Genomic DNA, 20,055 nt, shown 5'->3' on the forward strand with positions numbered 1-20,055 from the left:
TCTTATTTTTAGGTAAGCAAACTATTTTGTTTAAGTACGTTAAATCAATTTACTTTACAAAATAAATTTTGCACAATAATAATAATAATAATAATAATAATAATAATAATAATAATAATAATAATAATAATAATAATAATAATAATAAATTTCACAATATTATTATTATTATTATTATTATTATTATTATTATTATTATTATTATTATTATTATTATTATTATTATTATTATTATTATTATTATTATTATTATTTGAAAATATTAAGCCTAGCATAATTTTCTAGTAAATAGCATAATTCTGAGCAACAACTAGGATAATATTCTGTGAAATAGTTGGCAACGCTGGAAGCACGCCATATTCGTGAGTCTGTGCCTGGAACTATTGTCTTTTACCGGTTTGGGCGCCATTAAATATTCTCTCGTGGCTGCAGAAGATAGTGTCGAAGTGTGAGTGACAAATCTTATTTTATAAGCAAAACTTTTATTGTGCTCTTGTTTGTATAATAACCAACACCATGGCTGCTGCTATGCCGATTAATCCAAAGCCTTTCCTGAATAGTTTAACAGGAAAGCCGGTAATGGTGAAACTTAAGTGGGGACATGAATACAAAGGTTTCCTTGTGTCTGTCGATGGTTATATGAACCTTCAGCTAGCGAACACGGAAGAATTCATAGATGGAAATTGCACCGGAAGCCTTGGTGAAGTACTTATAAGATGTAATAATGTGCTGTACCTTCGCGGAGTTGAGGAGGAGGATGAGGAAGGTGAAACGAAAGAGTAATTCATGGCGAAGTTTGCGCCATAACCAATTACAGAACGATTTGTAATTGTGACGTTTCGAGACATTTTATAATTTACAAGAGAAACAATGTTAATAGTTACTAGTGTGTTTGTTTTCTTCATATGTGGATGAACGTTCATGTAATTTGGACTATGAGGAAGAATAATTGAGTTGTATTAAGAAAAACATTCCTGTGTTGTGTTCCAAACCATTTTATTGTGAACTGGTTTGTTCCAAGTTCATTTTAATTCAGTGTAACAATATGTTACTCAAGCTAGTTTATTTGTAATAAAAAAGAAAACTAGAAGTAATACCGGTGTTAGTTAATTGAGGGATAACGTAATTTTACACTTCCTTTCCTTAGCATTTAGTTTGGTATTTACTCCGTTAATCCCCGCCAGCTTTTTCATGCAATTATATGAATAGCTTAAGTAGGTTATGCTGAGATTGGTTTGATGTGGCGGATCTTAACTCCAAATTTATGATCATGCTGTGTACATTTAATAACATTAGTAATTTAATATCTAGTTGCATCTTTACGTACACACGAGAGCTTCGTGGCTAAGCGGTTAGCGTTCGCTGGTTGCATGCTGTATCTCCAGACCAATTTTAGGAAATTTACCAGGTCAGTTGGAGAATTTAAGTTTCTGAGGAAGAATGAGTGAAAGATAAGCGGCACTCTATGTAGAAGCGGAGAGACTGTTTCGCGGAGAGATATACTTGGTTATGATATAATGGTGTGAAAGGTGTTGAAATGCCTCGTGTATTTCAAGACTGTGACATAGATTGTAAAATGTACAGGAAAGTTTGGGCAACTCTATTTCATGTCGACAGCAGAACCCAATGAACCCTTGGGAGGCTTCTAACCCGTTCTTACTACTACTTATACTAGGGATTGTATAGTAAAGCTGCATGCCTAATGTGACGTAATCTAATGTAACTCGATCTAATCCAACCAAATATAACTGAATGCACTACATTTTTGTACTTTTTTTCCGACTTTCAAATTGGTCCGGCTACACAGCACTAATGCCGCGTGAGAGACCCGGGTTTGATTCCCGGTGAGCTCACATGGTTTGGATTCCACGTTAATCAGTAGGTCCCGTCTCATAGCCCTGCTGCTGAAAGGGGCATTAAATTCAGAATCAATTCAACCCTTACGTACACACGAAATGTAGGTCTAATTTAAAAGTGTTTAGCGATTGTTGAATCTTCAGAGAATCCTTTAAGGCATCTGTGGTACGCCTGTGCGGGAAGGTTCTAGAACACAGGGTCCCCCGTATAGGTTAGTGACCAGGTTGGTTCCTTTCTCTACCAAAGTTTAATTCACGTAGTATTGCCGAGCGAGCATCAGCGAATGAAAGCGGGTTACAGTCCTACGGAGCACGTTGTTTTCTGCCTTGATTACAGCTAAATGGGAAGGGACCTGTATTCTAGAGCCTTGCCCACGTATGCGATAGACACCATTCAAACTGTGGTAGATAATTAATACTAGGTAGAATTGTATCTTATCCTTGTCAGGACTGAGCGAAGCAGGACGCTGGCTTGAACGGTATGTATTTTGAACAGGCACGTTAGTGAATGTTGGTATATGCATAAAGCAAGATTTCTTGGGTATACTTCCACAGTTGACATAAGTTTGGCGGAATTTATATACGAGTTCAATGAGCATTGCTGTCTGTGGAGTTGCTTTTATTGAGCGTGGATTGCATCTTTTTCTTAATTGCATAGATCAGTTTGTTTTCGTTTTACAATAAACATGTTCCTCCTTTGAGTTCTTTAGTAATTAGTCTCAGGGTTGGCTGGTTTAAACCAAAAAACCGAAAAATGTCCGTAAAAGCGTAACTATTCGTAAAATCTTGATGAACACACATTTCTGGGTTATCACGTTTCACTCCCATATATTATTCGTACTATATTCAGACCTAAATTCCCCATCCTTTACTCAGAGATTATATTACTAAAGCAACTTTTTTGTTATGTAACTTTATGGATGTTTCTTTTGTGATTTTTTTTTAAATAGTTTGTTATTATTGTTATGCAACCAAAGGAAAATTATAAACATTGTTTCGTTTTAATAATGTTTACTATTGATAAAATACATCGAAATGCCGTACTTTTTTGGGGAGGCGGTCATACAAACCAGGGTTGGCTGGTTTAAACCAGCTGGTTTTTTCAAAAAAACCAACTGGTTTAAACCAAAAAACAAAAAATGTTCGTAAAAGTGTAAGTGTTTGTAAAATCTTGATGAACACACATTTGTGGGTTATCACGTTTCACTCCCGTATATTATTCGTATTATATCCAGACCTAAATTCCCCATTCATTACTCAAAAAGATTATACTACAAAAGCAACTTTTTTTTATAAGTTTATAAATGTTTATTTTGTGATTTTTTGTAGTTATTATTGTTATGTAATTGCAATCGAAGAAAAATTCTAAATATTGTTTCGTTTCAATGTTTACTATTGATAAAATACATCGAAAATGCCGTACTTTTTGTGTGTGTGTGTGGAGGGAGGGGGGGTCATACAGACCCCACGAGAGGCATTTAGTGAAATAAGTATCTTTGGTATCTATTTATGTATAAATGAGTCTGAGCCAAAGTGGACTCAAATAATTCGTATCTTTATTCACTTTTCTTATTGATATGCAGATTAAGTCGGTGTATTTCTTTAATTTGGACCTATAAAAGTCGGTATTAACTAACTTGAACTAAATTAGCTCTTCTGTACTCCGTACTACTTTGAAATTGTTCATATGTAATTCTGTGTAATGGTTTCACTTGTGCAACTGTTTATCTTTTTATCCTTCTGAAATGACTCTTGACAGTTATATTAAGAAGCATGTAAAGATCAGTACAACGTTTTTTTTTTATCAGGATTCCTTCGTGAGTGAGTCGGCATACGTATCGCATTTGTGGCCAATTAGTCCTGGTTCCGAGTTCAAATGGAGGACAATTTCTCTCGGATGTAACTCGAGAAGCGGTTTTTATTCCGCTTTAAGCTTATGTGATCCCTTCCAGCATAACTCGGTTGTCGCATAATAACATCAAAGCGAAACAAACTTATTTCTGTCCATATATGATATGAATATATAGAGCAAATTATTTAAACCATAAAAACCTGGTTTAAACCAAAAAAACCATGGTTTTTGCCAACCCTGATACAAACCCCACGAGAGGCAATTATTGAAATAACAATTATCTTTGGTAACTATTTATGTATAAATGGGTCAGAGCCAAAGTGGACTCAGATAATTCGTATCTTTATTCACTTTTCGTACTGATATGCAAAGTAAGTCGTTAAATTTCTTTAACTTGGACTAATAAAAGTCGTAGTGAACTGACTTAGACTAAATTAGTTCTTATGTACTCTGTAGTACTTTGAAATTGTCCATATGTAATTCTGTATAATGGATCCACTTGTGCAATTGTTTGTCTTTTTGTCCTTCTGTACTAATGATTCTTGACGATTATATTAACAAATATGTAAAGATCAATAAACGTATTTTTACCAGGAGTCCTTCGTGAGTGAATCGGCAGACGTATCGCATTGGCCAATTAGTTCCGGTTTCGAGTTCAAATGGAGGACAATTTCTCTCGGATGTAAGCCGAGAAGCGGTTTGGATTCCGCTTTAAGCTTATGTGACCCCTTCCAACATAACCCGGTTGTTGCATACTAACACAAAGGCGAAACCAGCTTACTTCTATCCATATGTGATATAAATACATAGAGCAAATTAATTAAACCACACACACACAAAAAAAAAAAAAAAAAAAAAACTGGTTTAAACCAATTTTTTTTTTTTTTTTTTTTTAATAAAAACCATGGTTTTTGCCAACCCTGATTAGTCTATATTTCATCAACTTTCTAGTCGTAAAGAAATTCAATGTAACCGTTAACCGTTGGTTATAATATTCATAACGTTCGTCATTTTAGTTTAAAGTTATGGTTGTTTCTTATGTATTTTTTACCCTTTTGAATACCGGTATTATTCGTTTCGTTTTAGTAATCCGGAGACGTATTATAATAGCTTAACTCGATCAATGGAATTTGTACTATTTCCCGCGATCCCATTGAGAATATTTTGATCCCCAGTTAATGCATACTTCACCATAGTATTGACTCTGAATTCGTGGTATTACAGACTGTGTGTAATAGCTTTATGGATTGTGATTTGATTTTTGCTGTGTTGTGCTAGTATGAGTGGTGGTCAGGGTTGGCGAAAAACAGTTTTTATTGAAAAAAACAAAAAACCGGTTTTTTTTTTTGGTTTAAATAATTTACTCTATGTATTTATATTAGATATGAACAGAAGTTAGTTTGTTTTGCCTTGGTGTTATTATGCAACAACAAGGTTATGCTGGAATCATATAAGCTTAAAGCGGAATCCAAACCCCTTCTCGACTCACATCCAGGAGAAATTGTCCATTTGGACACGAAACCTGGGCTAATTGGTCACAAATGCGATTGACGATTCACTCATGAAGGATTCCTGATTAAAAAAAAAAAAGTCGTACTGATCTTTACTTGTTAATATAATTGTCAAGAGTCATTTCAAATGGATAAAAAGATAGTTACACAAATGTAAACAGTATACCAGAATTATATATAAATCGGGAAATTCCCGTCTTAGCCATTGGGAAAATCCTGTTATTACTTTAAATGTATTTGTATGTAAAATTTTAAGGTCAACGTATCATAATCACTAGGCTAAATCTGAGGTATTAAATTACAAATTTGGTATGTGGACAGGGTTTGCCCAAGTGGGCTCGGGTTGGAGCCACCTGAAAAAACCCGCCTGGGTTTTTGAGCTTTTTGTTAGTATATGGTTGGTATAATTAAGGTGATCACATTGAAAGTTATTTTTATCAGATTTTGAACTTTCCTGGGCGAATAAGATGCTTTCACGTTAAGGTATACAACAACAAAATACTTTTATAAACTTCTGAATGCACTGAATGAATTAAAAAAATAATTTTAAAAAAATTTAGCTTGAGATAATTATAGAACAAATTAATGTATAGATTATGCTTATAGCCTGTTTGAAGTAGGATATGCAATTTTATATTTTAGAAAATACTTTCCGTGAAAAGTGTGCTCGCTGACTCGGCGACGCCGAGGGACGCTATCCCTTATCTGGTTTAAGGTCATAGGTACCGGTACTACCAGTAAATATGTAGTGCATTAGCAAAACTATTATTGTTTCAGTACCTTTGATGGTAACACAAGTATTCTTCAGTAAAATTTGGTTTTCCAACAACAACAGTTTAGTTCAGTTATTTGTTGCTACTCTTCAAATAAGCATTCTGCAGAATCAACACCAGCAATAGCGTAATAATTCTTGTAAAATGCTCGGAGTTCCGAAGATTACGTAACTCTCACTATTTCAAATGCTGAATCCAAACTTCCTTACTAGTGGAAGTTTCGATGTACACCAAGAAAAAGCTGCATTTTCGAAGAAAGAAAAAAAAAAGTCGCAAAAGTGCTCGGGAAATTCCCGCAGTTCAACGCACAAAGCGTCGCAACTGAATAATTCAACAATAACACTATTTATTTTACGAAGGAAGATGCTGAATTTCATTTAAGACATTTACTTTATAAAATATGAATTATGTTTGTTTTAAATTAATTTTCTGGAAAGAGCCGTCTTGCAACAAGTGCTCGGTAAATTCCCGTAATTGAACGCACAAAGTATCGGAAGTGAACTCCAACCAGTGGCGGCGGTTGGACGTTAAAAGTGGGGGGGCTAAGACATGATCTTAATATTTGATATCAATGTTAGTTTTCCTGGTTGCGTGTAACACTTCGACGAAAGGTTGTATAACTATTAGGATACTGTCTTTTTCAGTTAAAATACCGTATATCTTGTTACATATTTTATTAAGTAATTTGACAAGAGCAACGCAAGTACATACTAGCCCTTTGTACTCTTAAAACAACGAAGGTGTAAAAGGGATTTGATTTCTTGCTCATGAATATCTGTCTGGAAAATTGTGTGATCAGATTAGGGGCCTATTTAATAACAAATTTGCAAAACAAATAAACAGAAAGGATAATATTAATCAAATAATCATAGTAATGAATAATGAGGCTTGTTTTGCAAAAGTTATATTGAAACTGGAAATTAATGAACAACTTATATTTTTAATTCCATGCATGCTATTATATGTGTTATTACTCTTAGAATGACAGTGAATACTACAAGTATATGCTACGACATTTAAAGAAATACGTTTGCAGCTTCCCGAAACATGTTCGCTTCCATTAAGTACAGTTTTCACTTTCTTGGAATATATCAAAACTCAGCAATACTTAATCACTCCACATTTCAGCTATACAAAATAACCCTAAAACCTAGGATTATGCTCACGTGGTTCAGACTCCACGTCGATCATTAAGTCCACGTCTCATATAACTTCGCTGCTGAACAGGATGTTAAACTGAAAAAAATCAAATCAAAATATTCCTCATTATTAGAAAGAAGAAAATACATTTTAGGAACTGTCGATTTTTGTGCAATTAAAGAATAACTTGTGAAGGACATCTTTTCTTGCAGAATGTTATCTCAATTAGTTCCAGAGCGGCTGACTAACATATCGAGCCCTTGCAAGAAGAAATGAACGTACGCTCGAATTGTGGCGCTCCAATAGGTTAATTTTTGGGCCATTTTTAGTGACAATTCAAACGCAATTCCTGTAGCTTTCTTAATTCCACAGGAAGACAACCAATACGTACTCGTGGAATGACAAATATTTTATGGCACCATTTTTATTCTATGAACCAATAATACAGGTCTTTGTCTTTGGAGTATAAGTGTTAAAATGTGATTTATATTTCAAGATTATCATTGTCACAACTTGCAACAATTTTCTGTTCACTGCTGTTTAAAAGAATGGTCGCCATTTTGAAATTTTACGTTGGATTGCCGCCAAAATACATACAGCTAATTTAGAGGATCTCGTGCTTCTACTCTTGACACTTCCAACCTAAAAGACCGAAAATTACGTTTTGTAGCGTGGATACCTGCTATTTTGAAAAGAAAGAAAAAAAAGCCGTTTTGAAATTTTACGTTGGTATGCTGCCAAAATCTGTACAGGAAATTTAATGTGTCTTGTGCTTGTGTCCTGCAAATTTAAACTTAAAAGACCGAAAGTGCCTGTAATATGGGTGGTACAGGCAGACGAACGAACAAATGTAGATCTAATCATCCCAGGAGCCTCAGTGACGTTCGCCAAATATGAACAACGAATATATTAATTTAAAACAAATATATAACCCGTATTTTATAAAATAAATGTTTCAAAATGTCTTAAATGAAATTAAATATTTAGTTTTATTGTTGAAGTATTCAGTTCCGATGCTTTGTGCGTTCAATTACGGGAATTTCCCAAGCACTTCTTTCGCCACTTTTTTTTCCCCTCGAAAATGGAAGCTTCTTTTTTTACTGTACATCGGAAGTTCCACTAGTACGGTAGTTTGAATTCAACACTTGAAATAATAAACGTTACGTAGTCTTCGGAACTCCGAGCACTAAGCTTCTTAAATTTGACAAGAATTTTTACGCTATTGCTGGTGTTGATTGTACAGAATGTTTATTTGAAGAGTAGCAATAAATAACTGGACTAAACTGTTCTAGGAAAACGAAATTTTATTGAAGACTGGTTACTTGTGTTACCATCAATGATGATAAAAAATAATACCAATAGTTTTACTAATGCACTGCATATTTACTGGTAGTGCCGGCACTTATGGCCTTAAACCCATCAAGCGTATGAAGGAAACGTCCCTCGGCATCATCGAGTCGGCGAGCACATTATTCATGGAAGGTATTTTTTAAAATATAAAATAGCATATTTAACTTCAAATAGGCTATAATCCATACATTAATTTGTTCTATAATTATTTCAAGCTAAATTTATTTTTATTATTATTATTATTATTATTATTATTATTACTCATTTAGTGCATTCAGAACTTTATAAAGGTATTATGTTGAATGTCATTGTATACCTTAACCTGAAAGCATCTAATTCGCCCAAGGAAAGTCCAAAATCTGAAAAATAACTTTCAATGTGATCACCTTAGTTGTACCAATAAAATACTAACAGAAAGCTCAAAAACCCAGGTGGGTCCGACCAAAAAAACCCGGTGGTTTTTTTCGGGTTGGGCCCCTTGGGCAAACCCTGGTTGGGGGAAATACTAAATGTTTTAATTTTATTTTTAAGAAATTGGTGATAATAGGAGGAATAACATCATTGCCATATTGCAGCCTTATGCATAAGTTGTTGACTTCTGAACTCGAAACATTTTTTTCTCTTTTATAATCTACTTCTGCTTTCATTTTGGTTTTAATTTCGCTGAGAAATATAGTTCATTACTGTGTCACTATTTCGATAACTAAGTTCCATTTTTCTTTATTTATTTTATTTATTTCATTTAAAAGTGAAATGAAATCTTTCAGTTTTACGTTCCACGGTTATACCGGTTAGGCTAAAGGAGACGGTGATGATGAGAAATGGTGGAATGAAGAAAGTGGGAGGAAACGGGAGAACCCGGAGAAAACCCACGAGCACGGTGTTTGTTCACCACAAAGTCCACACGGCGCGAGTTGGGATCCCAAGCACCGGAGGTGAACGCTCTACCACTGAACCACCGCTAGTTGCACTTGTGGCGGATGTCAGTGCTTTGAGTTCATCCCAAATAAAGAAAGAACTGAAAAACAGGTCTATGTATAAATTTGGGAGCATTAGAATGTAGAAAATACGTTAAAAAGTGGTTGGGGGAAATACTAAATGTTTTAATTTTATTTTTAAGAAATTGGTGATAATAGGAGGAATAACATCATTGCCATATTGCAGCCTTATGCATAAGTTGTTGACTTCTGAACTCGAAACATTTTTTTCTCTTTTATAATCTACTTCTGCTTTCATTTTGGTTTTAATTTCGCTGAGAAATATAGTTCATTACTGTGTCACTATTTCGATAACTAAGTTCCATTTTTCTTTATTTATTTTATTTTAGGGACCATATTCTCTTTTTCAGCTTCATTAATTCTACTATTTGTTCCCAGTGTTGAGTGTAGTGCCACTGCTCACTGGATACCAATTGGAGCGTGCTTTGAACCCAACAACATGTGCATTCATTTGATTGGTATTTTTGCGAATATTCATCAATGCAACCTGTAAGTCAAATTACACGTTTGTTAGGTTGGGTTGAGTTGATTTTAACGTCCCTTTCAGCAGCGAGGCTATACGTTGTGGATTGTATGGTCAACATATGGGCTAGGTCGACCAATAATTTCTTGTTGGTGGAATGAGAAAGTAGGATGAACCGGAGAACCTCGTACAGCGTGTTTACAAACTTCAAACCCCATTCGGTGGAAATGAATCAAACTAGTAACCCCACCAATAAATTTTCTTTGACGATATAGTTATACATTTCCAATCTGTTCTTATGAAAAAAACATGTGTTTATAGTTTTCTTCTGAAGGGAGCGTGGTGGCTTTGTGATAAGAGTGCTCACATGGAGTCTCATTCGATTCCAGTCTCTGCCGAAGAGGCTTTGTGGAGGATCAACACCGTGTGCGTGGGTTTCCTGGGGTGTCGACTCTTTCGTCATTACACCATTGTCATTATCATCTCAGACTCTGCATATTATTGGGTTTTTAATGAAAGAAAAAAAAATCTGGCGACTAAACTATAGCTGAAAGTTTACACATACATTAGGAATGAGGATCACCTCTATTGCTGTTAATTGATCATTTTCATACAAGAAGTCTAATTTCTTGAAAACTACAAATTTCCTTTTACTACTAATTTTTCCAAAGTAAAGGGTGTATCTATATGAATATAAGCTGCCTTTTGTCACACCATCTCTTGCCTTAGTTTCATAAGGCGTTTTCAATGGATTTTATTTCATCTATTTGGACTGAGAGAACCGGCGAAAGCAAAACCACCTAACCGAAAGTTACGTCGCTATGTATATTTGCCATGGCTTTCTATTGAAAGTTCAATTGATGATTTAGTTCTTTCCCCGAGCATAGCAATCATTGTAACTTAGCAGTATAGAGCACCTTCATAAAAGTAGTATTTTGGAATAGTAGTGAATCTTTTCTTTGTATTGATCTCCTATTTATGTTATGGAGTTTCCTATTGTAATCAGAATTTTTTTATCACTATACTTCCAAAGTAATGGTTTTGTAATGTAGCCTTTACATTTCTTACAACTATTCTCGCACACATTTACAATATGAGGGCACAGTGATGAGTATAGAGGTTCCGTTATATATTAATTCTTTGTAATAATCCATATACTTCCAACTTCATGTTCACGGGAAAAGAAAGAAAAAAAACAAAAAAACGAAGTGTACAGAAAGTGCAAATGTAGCGCTAATTCCTTTAAGATTCTTAATTTTATTGGTAAGTTTTCACTTTTAGTAGGTGTGGTTGCACGAGATTTGTTTCCTAACCAATTTGAGGATTGAGGTGATCAGTTTCTGAGTTCCTTTTAGCAGTGGGGTTATATGAGACATAAACCTACAGTTTAACGTAGGATCCAAACTCCATGAGCTTCCACTGGGAATCGAACTCTGGTAGATACGCGAACCGCTTAGCCACGAGGGCTTATCCCTCTTCAGGGCAGGGCGAAGCAGAAGAGCCCACATTTTGCGACCGTAGGAATAGACGCGTTGGCGAAGGTGGATATGCGCATAAAGAAAGGTTTGTTTCATAATTTAGTAATATTGCTCTTATGGTTGAAAGCAATGCCATTGTTCGTGTGTAGTCTGCGAAAAGAAAAACTGATGCGGGCGAGATGAAATTGATCTTCTGTTTCCTACAGTTTAAGTTCAGTTTATATATAATTCATTTTCTCTTACCAAAAGGACCCATTTACAATTCTGTCGCGAATGTTTCGGCAGAAGATTATTTCCGAAAACTTTATGTTGCAGTGTTGATAACCTTTCCTGTTCACAGAATATAGGAGATGTAAAGGTACAAGGAAGGTTTCGGTAAGATAAACATTCGTTTTCTAACGACAGAAGATTATGTAAAGCACAGAACTTCAGATATGTTGGTCCAAAGAAGTTTTAATTTTTTTCTTTCTTTCCGTGTTTCAAGTACTTCTATAAAACCCAGGCGAAACTTTAAATCAGCAAGTGGTAGACAAATACAGTTTGCTTGTGTTTTCTCGGGGTTCTCCCGCTTTCTTCATTCCACCATTTCCTTCATTTCTCATCATCACCGTCTCCTTTAACGTAGCCGGCATTATTGTGGAACGTAAAGCTTAAGGATTTTTTTTTTTTTTTTTTAAATCAGCAAGTTAGTGCGCAAGAGTAGAACTTGATTCAAACATGACTACTGAAAGTGCATAAGATATATACTGTTATATACAGGAAAGGTTATAAACACTGATGTAGTTCGTCGAGCGTTTGTTTTGTAAAGGATCCGTGCTGAGGATCGCGATGAACATTCGCCGAAACGTTCATAATAGAATTGTAATTTGGGTGTTTGTTAGTATTTAACATGCATCTTATCAAATTATATAGCAATGCCGCTTAATCTTGCGAAACCGTTACGATCGTGGGATGTGATACGCTGTTTCCGTGAAATTGGATGATTTTCCTGTGTGTGTAACAATGTGTCTTACGTATCTAATTGCCACTTGCATACTGATTTTCTGCAGCGAAAAATAAAGTAAGCGCGCACAACGTCGATTCAGTGAAAATAGCTTCATTATTTGTACACATGATCTGCATCTCCTATTACCTTGAAGTGAACAAAATAACATTCATACGGTAATTCATTACTATCAAATTGTTTTCCAAAGTAGTTGTAAATCGAAAAAGAAAAATGAAATCTTTCAGTTTTACGTCCCACGGTTATGCCGGTTAGGCTAAAGGAAACGGTGATTATGAGAAATGGTGGAATGAAGAAAGTGGGAGGAAACGGGAGAACACCGAGAAAATCCACGAGCACGGTGTTTGTTCACCACAAAGTCCACACGGCGCGAGCTGGGTTCCCAAGCACCGGAGGTGAACGCTCTACCACTAAACCACCGCTAGTTGCACTTGTGGCGGATGTCAGTGCTTTGAGTTCATCCCAAATAAAATTTGCATTAAAGGTTCCTTTACCGAAAGAACTGAAAAACAGGTCTATGTATAAATTTGGGAGCATTAGAATGTAGAAAATACGTTAAAAAGTGCTTCTGGGATGTTATTTTTAGTAGGACGTATTCTTTAAGAATTCAGCAGCACCTTAGTGTTACGTCACTCGTAACCTTATAGAAGGAAACGCAACTGCCATAGATACTCTGTTGAAAGGCGATTGATGGTAACATTGGTTTGTAACGGCCGGATAACACGTACGTTGTGAATGAGATGAACAATGTAGTAGCTCTGCTAGAATAGAGTAATATATACTGAGGCCAAGTGAGTGAGTGAGAGATAACATTGTGTGTGGATGTCGGATTCTCCCAGATTCTCATTCCACTTCTTTTATCATTCAGTTCATTAATCATCCGTCTTCTTTAGCTTAAGTTATGTAGCCATGGGACGTAAAACTATTTTTTCCCATTATTATGTATATGCAAGGTGGACTGTTTATCTTGATACTCGCTTGTAACTTTTAAACTAATAGATGCAAAACAGAAATTTTGTACCATGCAAATATGGAGAGAGTAACATTCTTTGATATACTCTTGCTAGCAACTAAAGATTAACTAAAACTAAAGCTTACAATATCACATTAATTATTCAATGTTACAAGTAGGAAGGAAGATATTTGACTTTTTTCAGTTTTCTTTTCCTTTTTAGCACAAAGTTGCATTAGACAGTGAGTTGAGTTGATTTTGAACTTTAGCGTCTCTTTTAGCAGCGAGCCTATATGAGCCTACTGATTAACATGGAATCCGAACCACATGTACTCCCGCCGAGAATCGAACCCGGGTCTCCCAGCATTAAAGAGTGAGTCGAACGCATCGAGAGCATTCCCTCTTGTCATCTCATAAATTTGTTATACAGGTGGTATTAAAAAAGAATACATGAAATTCTAAGCACCTTGCTAAATCGTACTATAATGAAGTAAGGTCCAGATGGAAGATAACCAGTAGATATTACTGTATGTAACAGAAAAATAAAGCAACATAAGATGATAATGATAAACAGGCCAATATTATCAAGACGAAGATAGCTGCGGACTGTAGTGTGCCTTTAATTTTAAAATGAACGGCGAGTAATAACAGAATACTTACGATTATGAATATATAGTAAGAGACACTTCTGGATGGTACACCGATATGGAAATTTACGGCAAAAGTGTACCATCTAGAAGTGTCCCTTACTGTACATAATCATAGAAATGTGATAGCATCATAGTATCAGGATATGAAGTGGTCCACTTGCAAGGAAAACCTCAAAATCGGGTTAATTCATTTACCTAAAATACGGTATGTGGAAGCAACCACACTTGCAAACACCTAAATTCTATAGAGTTCGCTCTTCTTTTCTATAACAAGAACTAACTGATACAGGAACGTTTTGTTGGGTTCGCCCTTACTACTCGGAATGCTTCATATGTTCCTACAAAACAAGAATGCAATTGAATGTGAGTAGATTGATATTCCGAAATATCTTCATATTTTGTTGTATGGTATGGACACTACAAGTCAAGCCGCGATATTTTAACTACGTGACTTCAAAGTTCCGTAGGTTTATCTCTGCAGAAATATCCTAATGCCAAGCCAATTTAGTCAGGTTGCATTGTATGTCTTAATCTAGTTTAGTGAGATTATAGATAATCTAATGAATATTGTAAGCAATAATTTAATTTCAGAGCATCAGGATTTATGACTGGAATATTCCATATATTTCAGTAGGTTTTTCAAAACTTCAACGGTTCTACTAGTGTAGCACCACTGATTTGGCCATAATTGCAATAATAGACACTGTGTAATCAGTTCTTTCGAAGTTTAATTTTTTGCTTTTTATATACAAGATGTTAATGAACTATACCGACAAACTTTATAAGAGATGATTCCTCACATCAAAATAAGACAAAAAGTTCATATGGACCTATGGCGAAAAATGCATAGTTTCAGATCTAGGGCTGTCCAAAATCGCGAAGAAGTTAAATTTCAAGAGGCCGTATTTCGAATTCGATAGACTGTGGATGGTGGTCCTAATCAGCGTAAAGGAAGTCACGCATATGCAATCTAAAAATGCATATTTCATTAGTTCAATGGGTGTACAGATTATTTCCTGCAGGGTGAAATTCCCAGATATGCCATCAATCGAATTTTGAGATATGCTCTGACTTTATGATTGGTCCAAAGCAGGCAAACGATAAGGGTTGATAGCAGTGAACACGGAATCCTATGGGGTGATGTCGGAAATGTTAAGGATTGTCAGCAGCACGGTCTCTCTCGTACTCGGGAAAACGCATGGTGCGAGGTTTTCTTTCACGTTTATAACTGAAGAAAACGTAAAATATACCGGGACGAAATACATATCATCACACATTATTCCGAACACACAAACATGGAGCTGCCTGCTCCTAACACTTCTACCTTCTCTCCGAGGCATTGGATGTCCATTGTTGTCAAGGTTTACATCCTGCCTACTTTGGATCCTTCTTGAAATTAGAGTATATCTGAAAACTCTATTGAAAACATATCTGAGAATTACACCCTGTACGGAATACCATCTACTATTGACAATTGATGAAATATGCACTTTTGGATTGTGTATGCGTGACTTCCTTTACCCTGATAAGAACCACCATCCACAGTTTCTGGAATTCGAAATAGGACCTATTGAAATTTAGCTTTTTCGCGATTTTGGACAGCCCTAGCTCTGAAACTATGCACTTTTCGCCATAGGTCCATATGAACTCTTTGTCTTATTTTGATGTGAGGAGTCACCTCTTACAGTTTGTCGGTATAGTTCATTAACACCTGTATATACTATACGGCACCAAACATTTCTCTGAATCTGGAAAGATATAATACCTGCGACAGTTTTTTTTTTTTTTTTTTTTTTTTTAAGTTAAGCATCATTGGTGTTTTGTTGATATTGGGTGTTCAGATTAGTAAATCTTGCGACTAGTAAACATAGTTCTTCATTTTAGTTTTATTTTACGTATAACTTAGTTACCAAAGGTGTATACACTATCTTGTGTAGCAGGTCAGGCTTTACAACCATATCTAGTTTGATCCAGATTGGATGAGTTTTGTTGATGTACCCCGAAGATGAAATGAAAAGGTTCTCGTTCTTGCACAGAGATGGTTGTTCAGGGTGTCTATCGGTCACGAATGTCACGAAATCAGAAAACGGTCATGAAAGTCAAGAAAAAGCACGAAATTCAGCTTTTGGGTCACGATTTTTTAAAATTTGTACACATATAAATACTGACTGAAACACTTTGTTCTATAAAACGTCAAAATTCACGGCCAAAAATGTCTATGGTCAGATTTAGACGCTAGCAAATCGCAAGTAAAGCACGCTTTTATCACATGCATGAAAATCCGGCCTAATTCGCATCCAAATTCGCTTTAGAAAGTGAGACAAAATTTTGTAGTTTGGTAAAGAAAAGGTCACGAAATTTCATTTTTTAATTTTAGTAGACACACTGTTGTTGGTACATGATTCGCAATAACGTAGGTCAGTTGTCAACTTTACGAATAGTTTTGTTGATTCGGTTTTTAGAAGTAGTTGTATGTTTCGTTCAAAGGGATAAACTATAATATCGTACAGTCATAAAATTATTTGTTTTGGACCATTTATCGGCAATGGAAGTCTATTCAAAGATGATGAGGATTTGTAAGAAGTCTCTTCTTTCATTTAATGCTTAAGAAATGGTGGCTGAATTTAAACGTGGTCGTACTTCCCTTGAAAGTGAAGTGACATCCATTATCGAGAAAGTTCACAGTATGGTATTAAGACTATCGGCAGTTAAAGGTGCATGAAATAAGTAATGCCATATATAATGAAAAAAAAAGAAAGAAAAAAAAGGTGAGTACGGCATTCATTGAATGCTGACAAAAGAAAAAAATTCAGCAATGTTTGTCCTTTCTAAACAAGCAAATTTATTACTGTAGATGAAACATGAGATCACCAGTAGACGCCAGAAATTAAACAAAAATCAAAGCAGTGGGTGGAAGCCACTGTTCTTGCGCGCGCGCGCACACACACACAAAAACTAAGTCAATTTAATCTGCCGGAAGGATATATAGCCAGTGTTTTCTGGGATGCAAAAAGGTTTTCTTCGTGTTGATTGTTTTACGAAGTAAAAATAAAAATAAAAATAAAAATATTTAAGATTTAGGTTTTTGGACTTTCGGTATTTATGGCCATTTAGCCCGCCACATATGAGGATGACGTCTTCGGCTAGCACACTATCCGGGGAAAGGGCAGGAAGGAAGCGGCCTGGGACCTGTAAGTTAGGTACCAGCCCAGCATTTGCGTAGTGTAAATGAGGAAAATCTCATTTATGATGGATGACCTAGAAAAGCTTTTTACACTTTTTCGACCGAGTGGCCTCACCGAAAATCGAACCCAGGACCACTAGCACAGAAGGTGAGAGCGTTAGCGACTAGCCAATATTACGCAAAACGACCAATGGACGAGAAAATACGTGTGAAGAAACCTGGATTACAAAAGAAAATACAGTAAACCTTCTTAACGGACTTTTTTTTTTTTTTTTGCCGAGGCAAAAATATACGTATTATGTCGGGACAACCCCTTTTACGGACACGCATAGTAGGCAAGAATCATTCTCAGCTCTCATGTATTTAGCATAGAAAATATTTGAAAATCTTTGCTTCCAACAAATCTACGAATTATAAGCAAGTTTCGATCAGAAACTAGTGTCCGCAGAAGCGGTCCTAGCTTTTTCAAGCCAGCAATCCCGAGTAAGACTTTTCTTAGGTTTTCCTCGTTTTCACCAGGAAATGCCGGGATAGTACATAACATACAGGTCCTAGGCCGCTTCGTTCGTTCTCCACTCCCCGAATAGTGTGATCATTGAAGGGCGTCATCCCTCATTTGTGACAGATTTAATTAGCATAATGCCGAATGCAGAAATATACTTTCGAATTCTGGTGTTCGCAGAATCACATAGCAAACAAATACTGCAGATTTCTTTTCAAGAATTTCCTAGAATGTCATGATAGGTTAGCTCTGTCAATATTGTCATTATTTAGTAATATTATAATTTAATATATTATTGGGTTACTTCCACTTTCAATACCGTGTCAGTAAAATTCACACAAGCATTACATTTTGTAATGCACGCTTGTATAAAAACATCCCCAAGAAAAACTTGTTTCTTACAGAGAAAGATTTCCTCAGTAATCTGAACGCTGGTTACAATATTTCGAGAGTATCTTATACTTACGACTAATGTATTTATCGTATACTATCATCATGTGTTGTGTGATTTAAATTTTTGTAAACCTCTCATTTGCGGATAAATAAATTATCTTGTACCATCATCAGTGTCCGTTATTAAGATGTTTTACTGTATCATCTTGCAAGACACGACAAGTACATTGGCAATGGGAAGACTAAAGGGTTTGAAGTACGAATTGTTGGAATGTAGATCTATGCTTCTTTCATTGTCATAAATTTTCAATGATCATCAGCTACGTGCCACTTGTAGTCTTCTGCCATTGCTCATTTCCTTTGCTGTGTGCCGTGGTGTAACCCTATGTACAGCAAGAGGTTACGCATAACATCGCACACCAAGGGAGGGCTTAAAAAGAAAAAGAAAAAAATCACTATTTTGTTCCAGAAAATATAATGTTCACTATTTTGTGCTTTCAGTTGTCTTAGTTTACAGTTAGTGCAAAATGGAGAATAATATTGCATTATCTGGACCAGAAATTTTTTTGTGGTAGACATTTCAACTCCCTCCCTCCTTTAGTGTGTAGTGTTACGCATAATTTCGTGATGTACGTAGGGTTTCCACCTCTAATATCATCACTCTGAAACCAGCAGGTCTTCTCTGTTTATGTGTACGACGCTTTGCGTCAGCTATACTCGTAGCGACGCCTAGTGTCAGTCAACTTCAACTGGAAATAACCTCATGCACATTATGGTAACGTGTTACACCAAAGGAAGGTACTTTATGTCCACCACAAAAACTTTTAAAATTTTGCATTATTTTCTAGAAATTAAAAGAATTGGATGGCAGAAAATAAAATTTATATTTGACACAAAATCTGAGTTATGATACTAAAGAAACATCCATAAAAATTCTTATTCTAGTAAGTGGACAACCCACCTTGGTGTACGTAGGGTTAATACGTACATGCTGGCCTTGCAGACATTTTCAACCTCAATTTGTGATGGATTACACGATTTACTGTTTACGGACCACATGTAATAGTTTGGTCACAACACGTTGCAGTATGGATTCTCACAGGCTGCTATATCGCGGATCATCTATCTTTATCACAGATCTTGTGAGTCAATGTCGTTGTTTTTGGATGCAATTTCATTAGTGATGTTGGTTGTGGTCGAGGCTGCCGTGCATAACGTTCAATTATAACATTAACAATGGCCCATCCTACCACAAAGCCATTGTTTTACTATGCAGGAAATAATAAAGTTCGCATGAGAAAGGGCTATGAAGTACCCTTCCTGTAAGTGACTCTTTCCGGTGACATTTTGGCTACTACACCACCTCCAGTCTGTAACAGAACAGTGTATGTGCTTTTGTTATCCTATAAAATCCAGTTCGCCAGGTGTCGCCATCTGCAAGTTCGGACGGAAACTGGTCCACCTCTGCACAAATTAGGTAACACTTTTCTTAGGCTTGTGTTTACAACACGCATGGCAATCAAAACAATTATTTTATGCGTGTCATATGCTTAGTTTTACGTCCAATTACCAATGAAACACAACCACGTTACGTATTGAGCCACTATTGGGGACATACTGAACAGGGAGAAGATACTCTGATCTCCCCTTCCCCAGGCTTTTTAGTACTGAAAATGTGTCCTCCCACTGCCCAAGTACTTCAGCTAGTTTGTGGATTAACATAGGAATGTGATATTCATCGTGGTTAGAATTTTCTGAAAACATGAATATAATACTCACTTTTCTCCCTCTCTATCTATCTATCTATCTATCTATATATATATATATATATATATATATAAAATTCGTCTTTCTCTCTCATTTTCCCAGCTGCGCCACGACAAATCACAAGTCATCCAATACTTACATCCTATTGCAATCGGAGCTGAGAAGCGGCGGACAAGAATATAA

At 35.8% G+C, this 20,055-nt stretch overlaps 1 protein-coding gene across 1 annotated transcript; it reads left to right on the forward strand.

Moving 5' to 3' along the window:
- The first annotated feature begins 355 nt into the window (after positions 1-355).
- On the forward strand, positions 356-1,094 carry SmF (small ribonucleoprotein particle protein SmF). Its single transcript, XM_081736963.1, has one exon. It carries the CDS (start codon positions 517-519, stop codon positions 781-783), a length of 267 nt encoding a protein of 88 aa, XP_081593089.1. The 5' UTR covers positions 356-516; the 3' UTR covers positions 784-1,094.
- Positions 1,095-20,055: the final 18,961 nt, after the last annotated feature.

The sequence above is a fragment of the Thermobia domestica genome, chromosome 13 (genome assembly GCF_964235325.1).
Source record: "Thermobia domestica chromosome 13, izTheDome1.hap1.1, whole genome shotgun sequence".
In the NCBI taxonomy this organism is placed as follows: Eukaryota; Metazoa; Arthropoda; class Insecta; order Zygentoma; family Lepismatidae; genus Thermobia; species Thermobia domestica.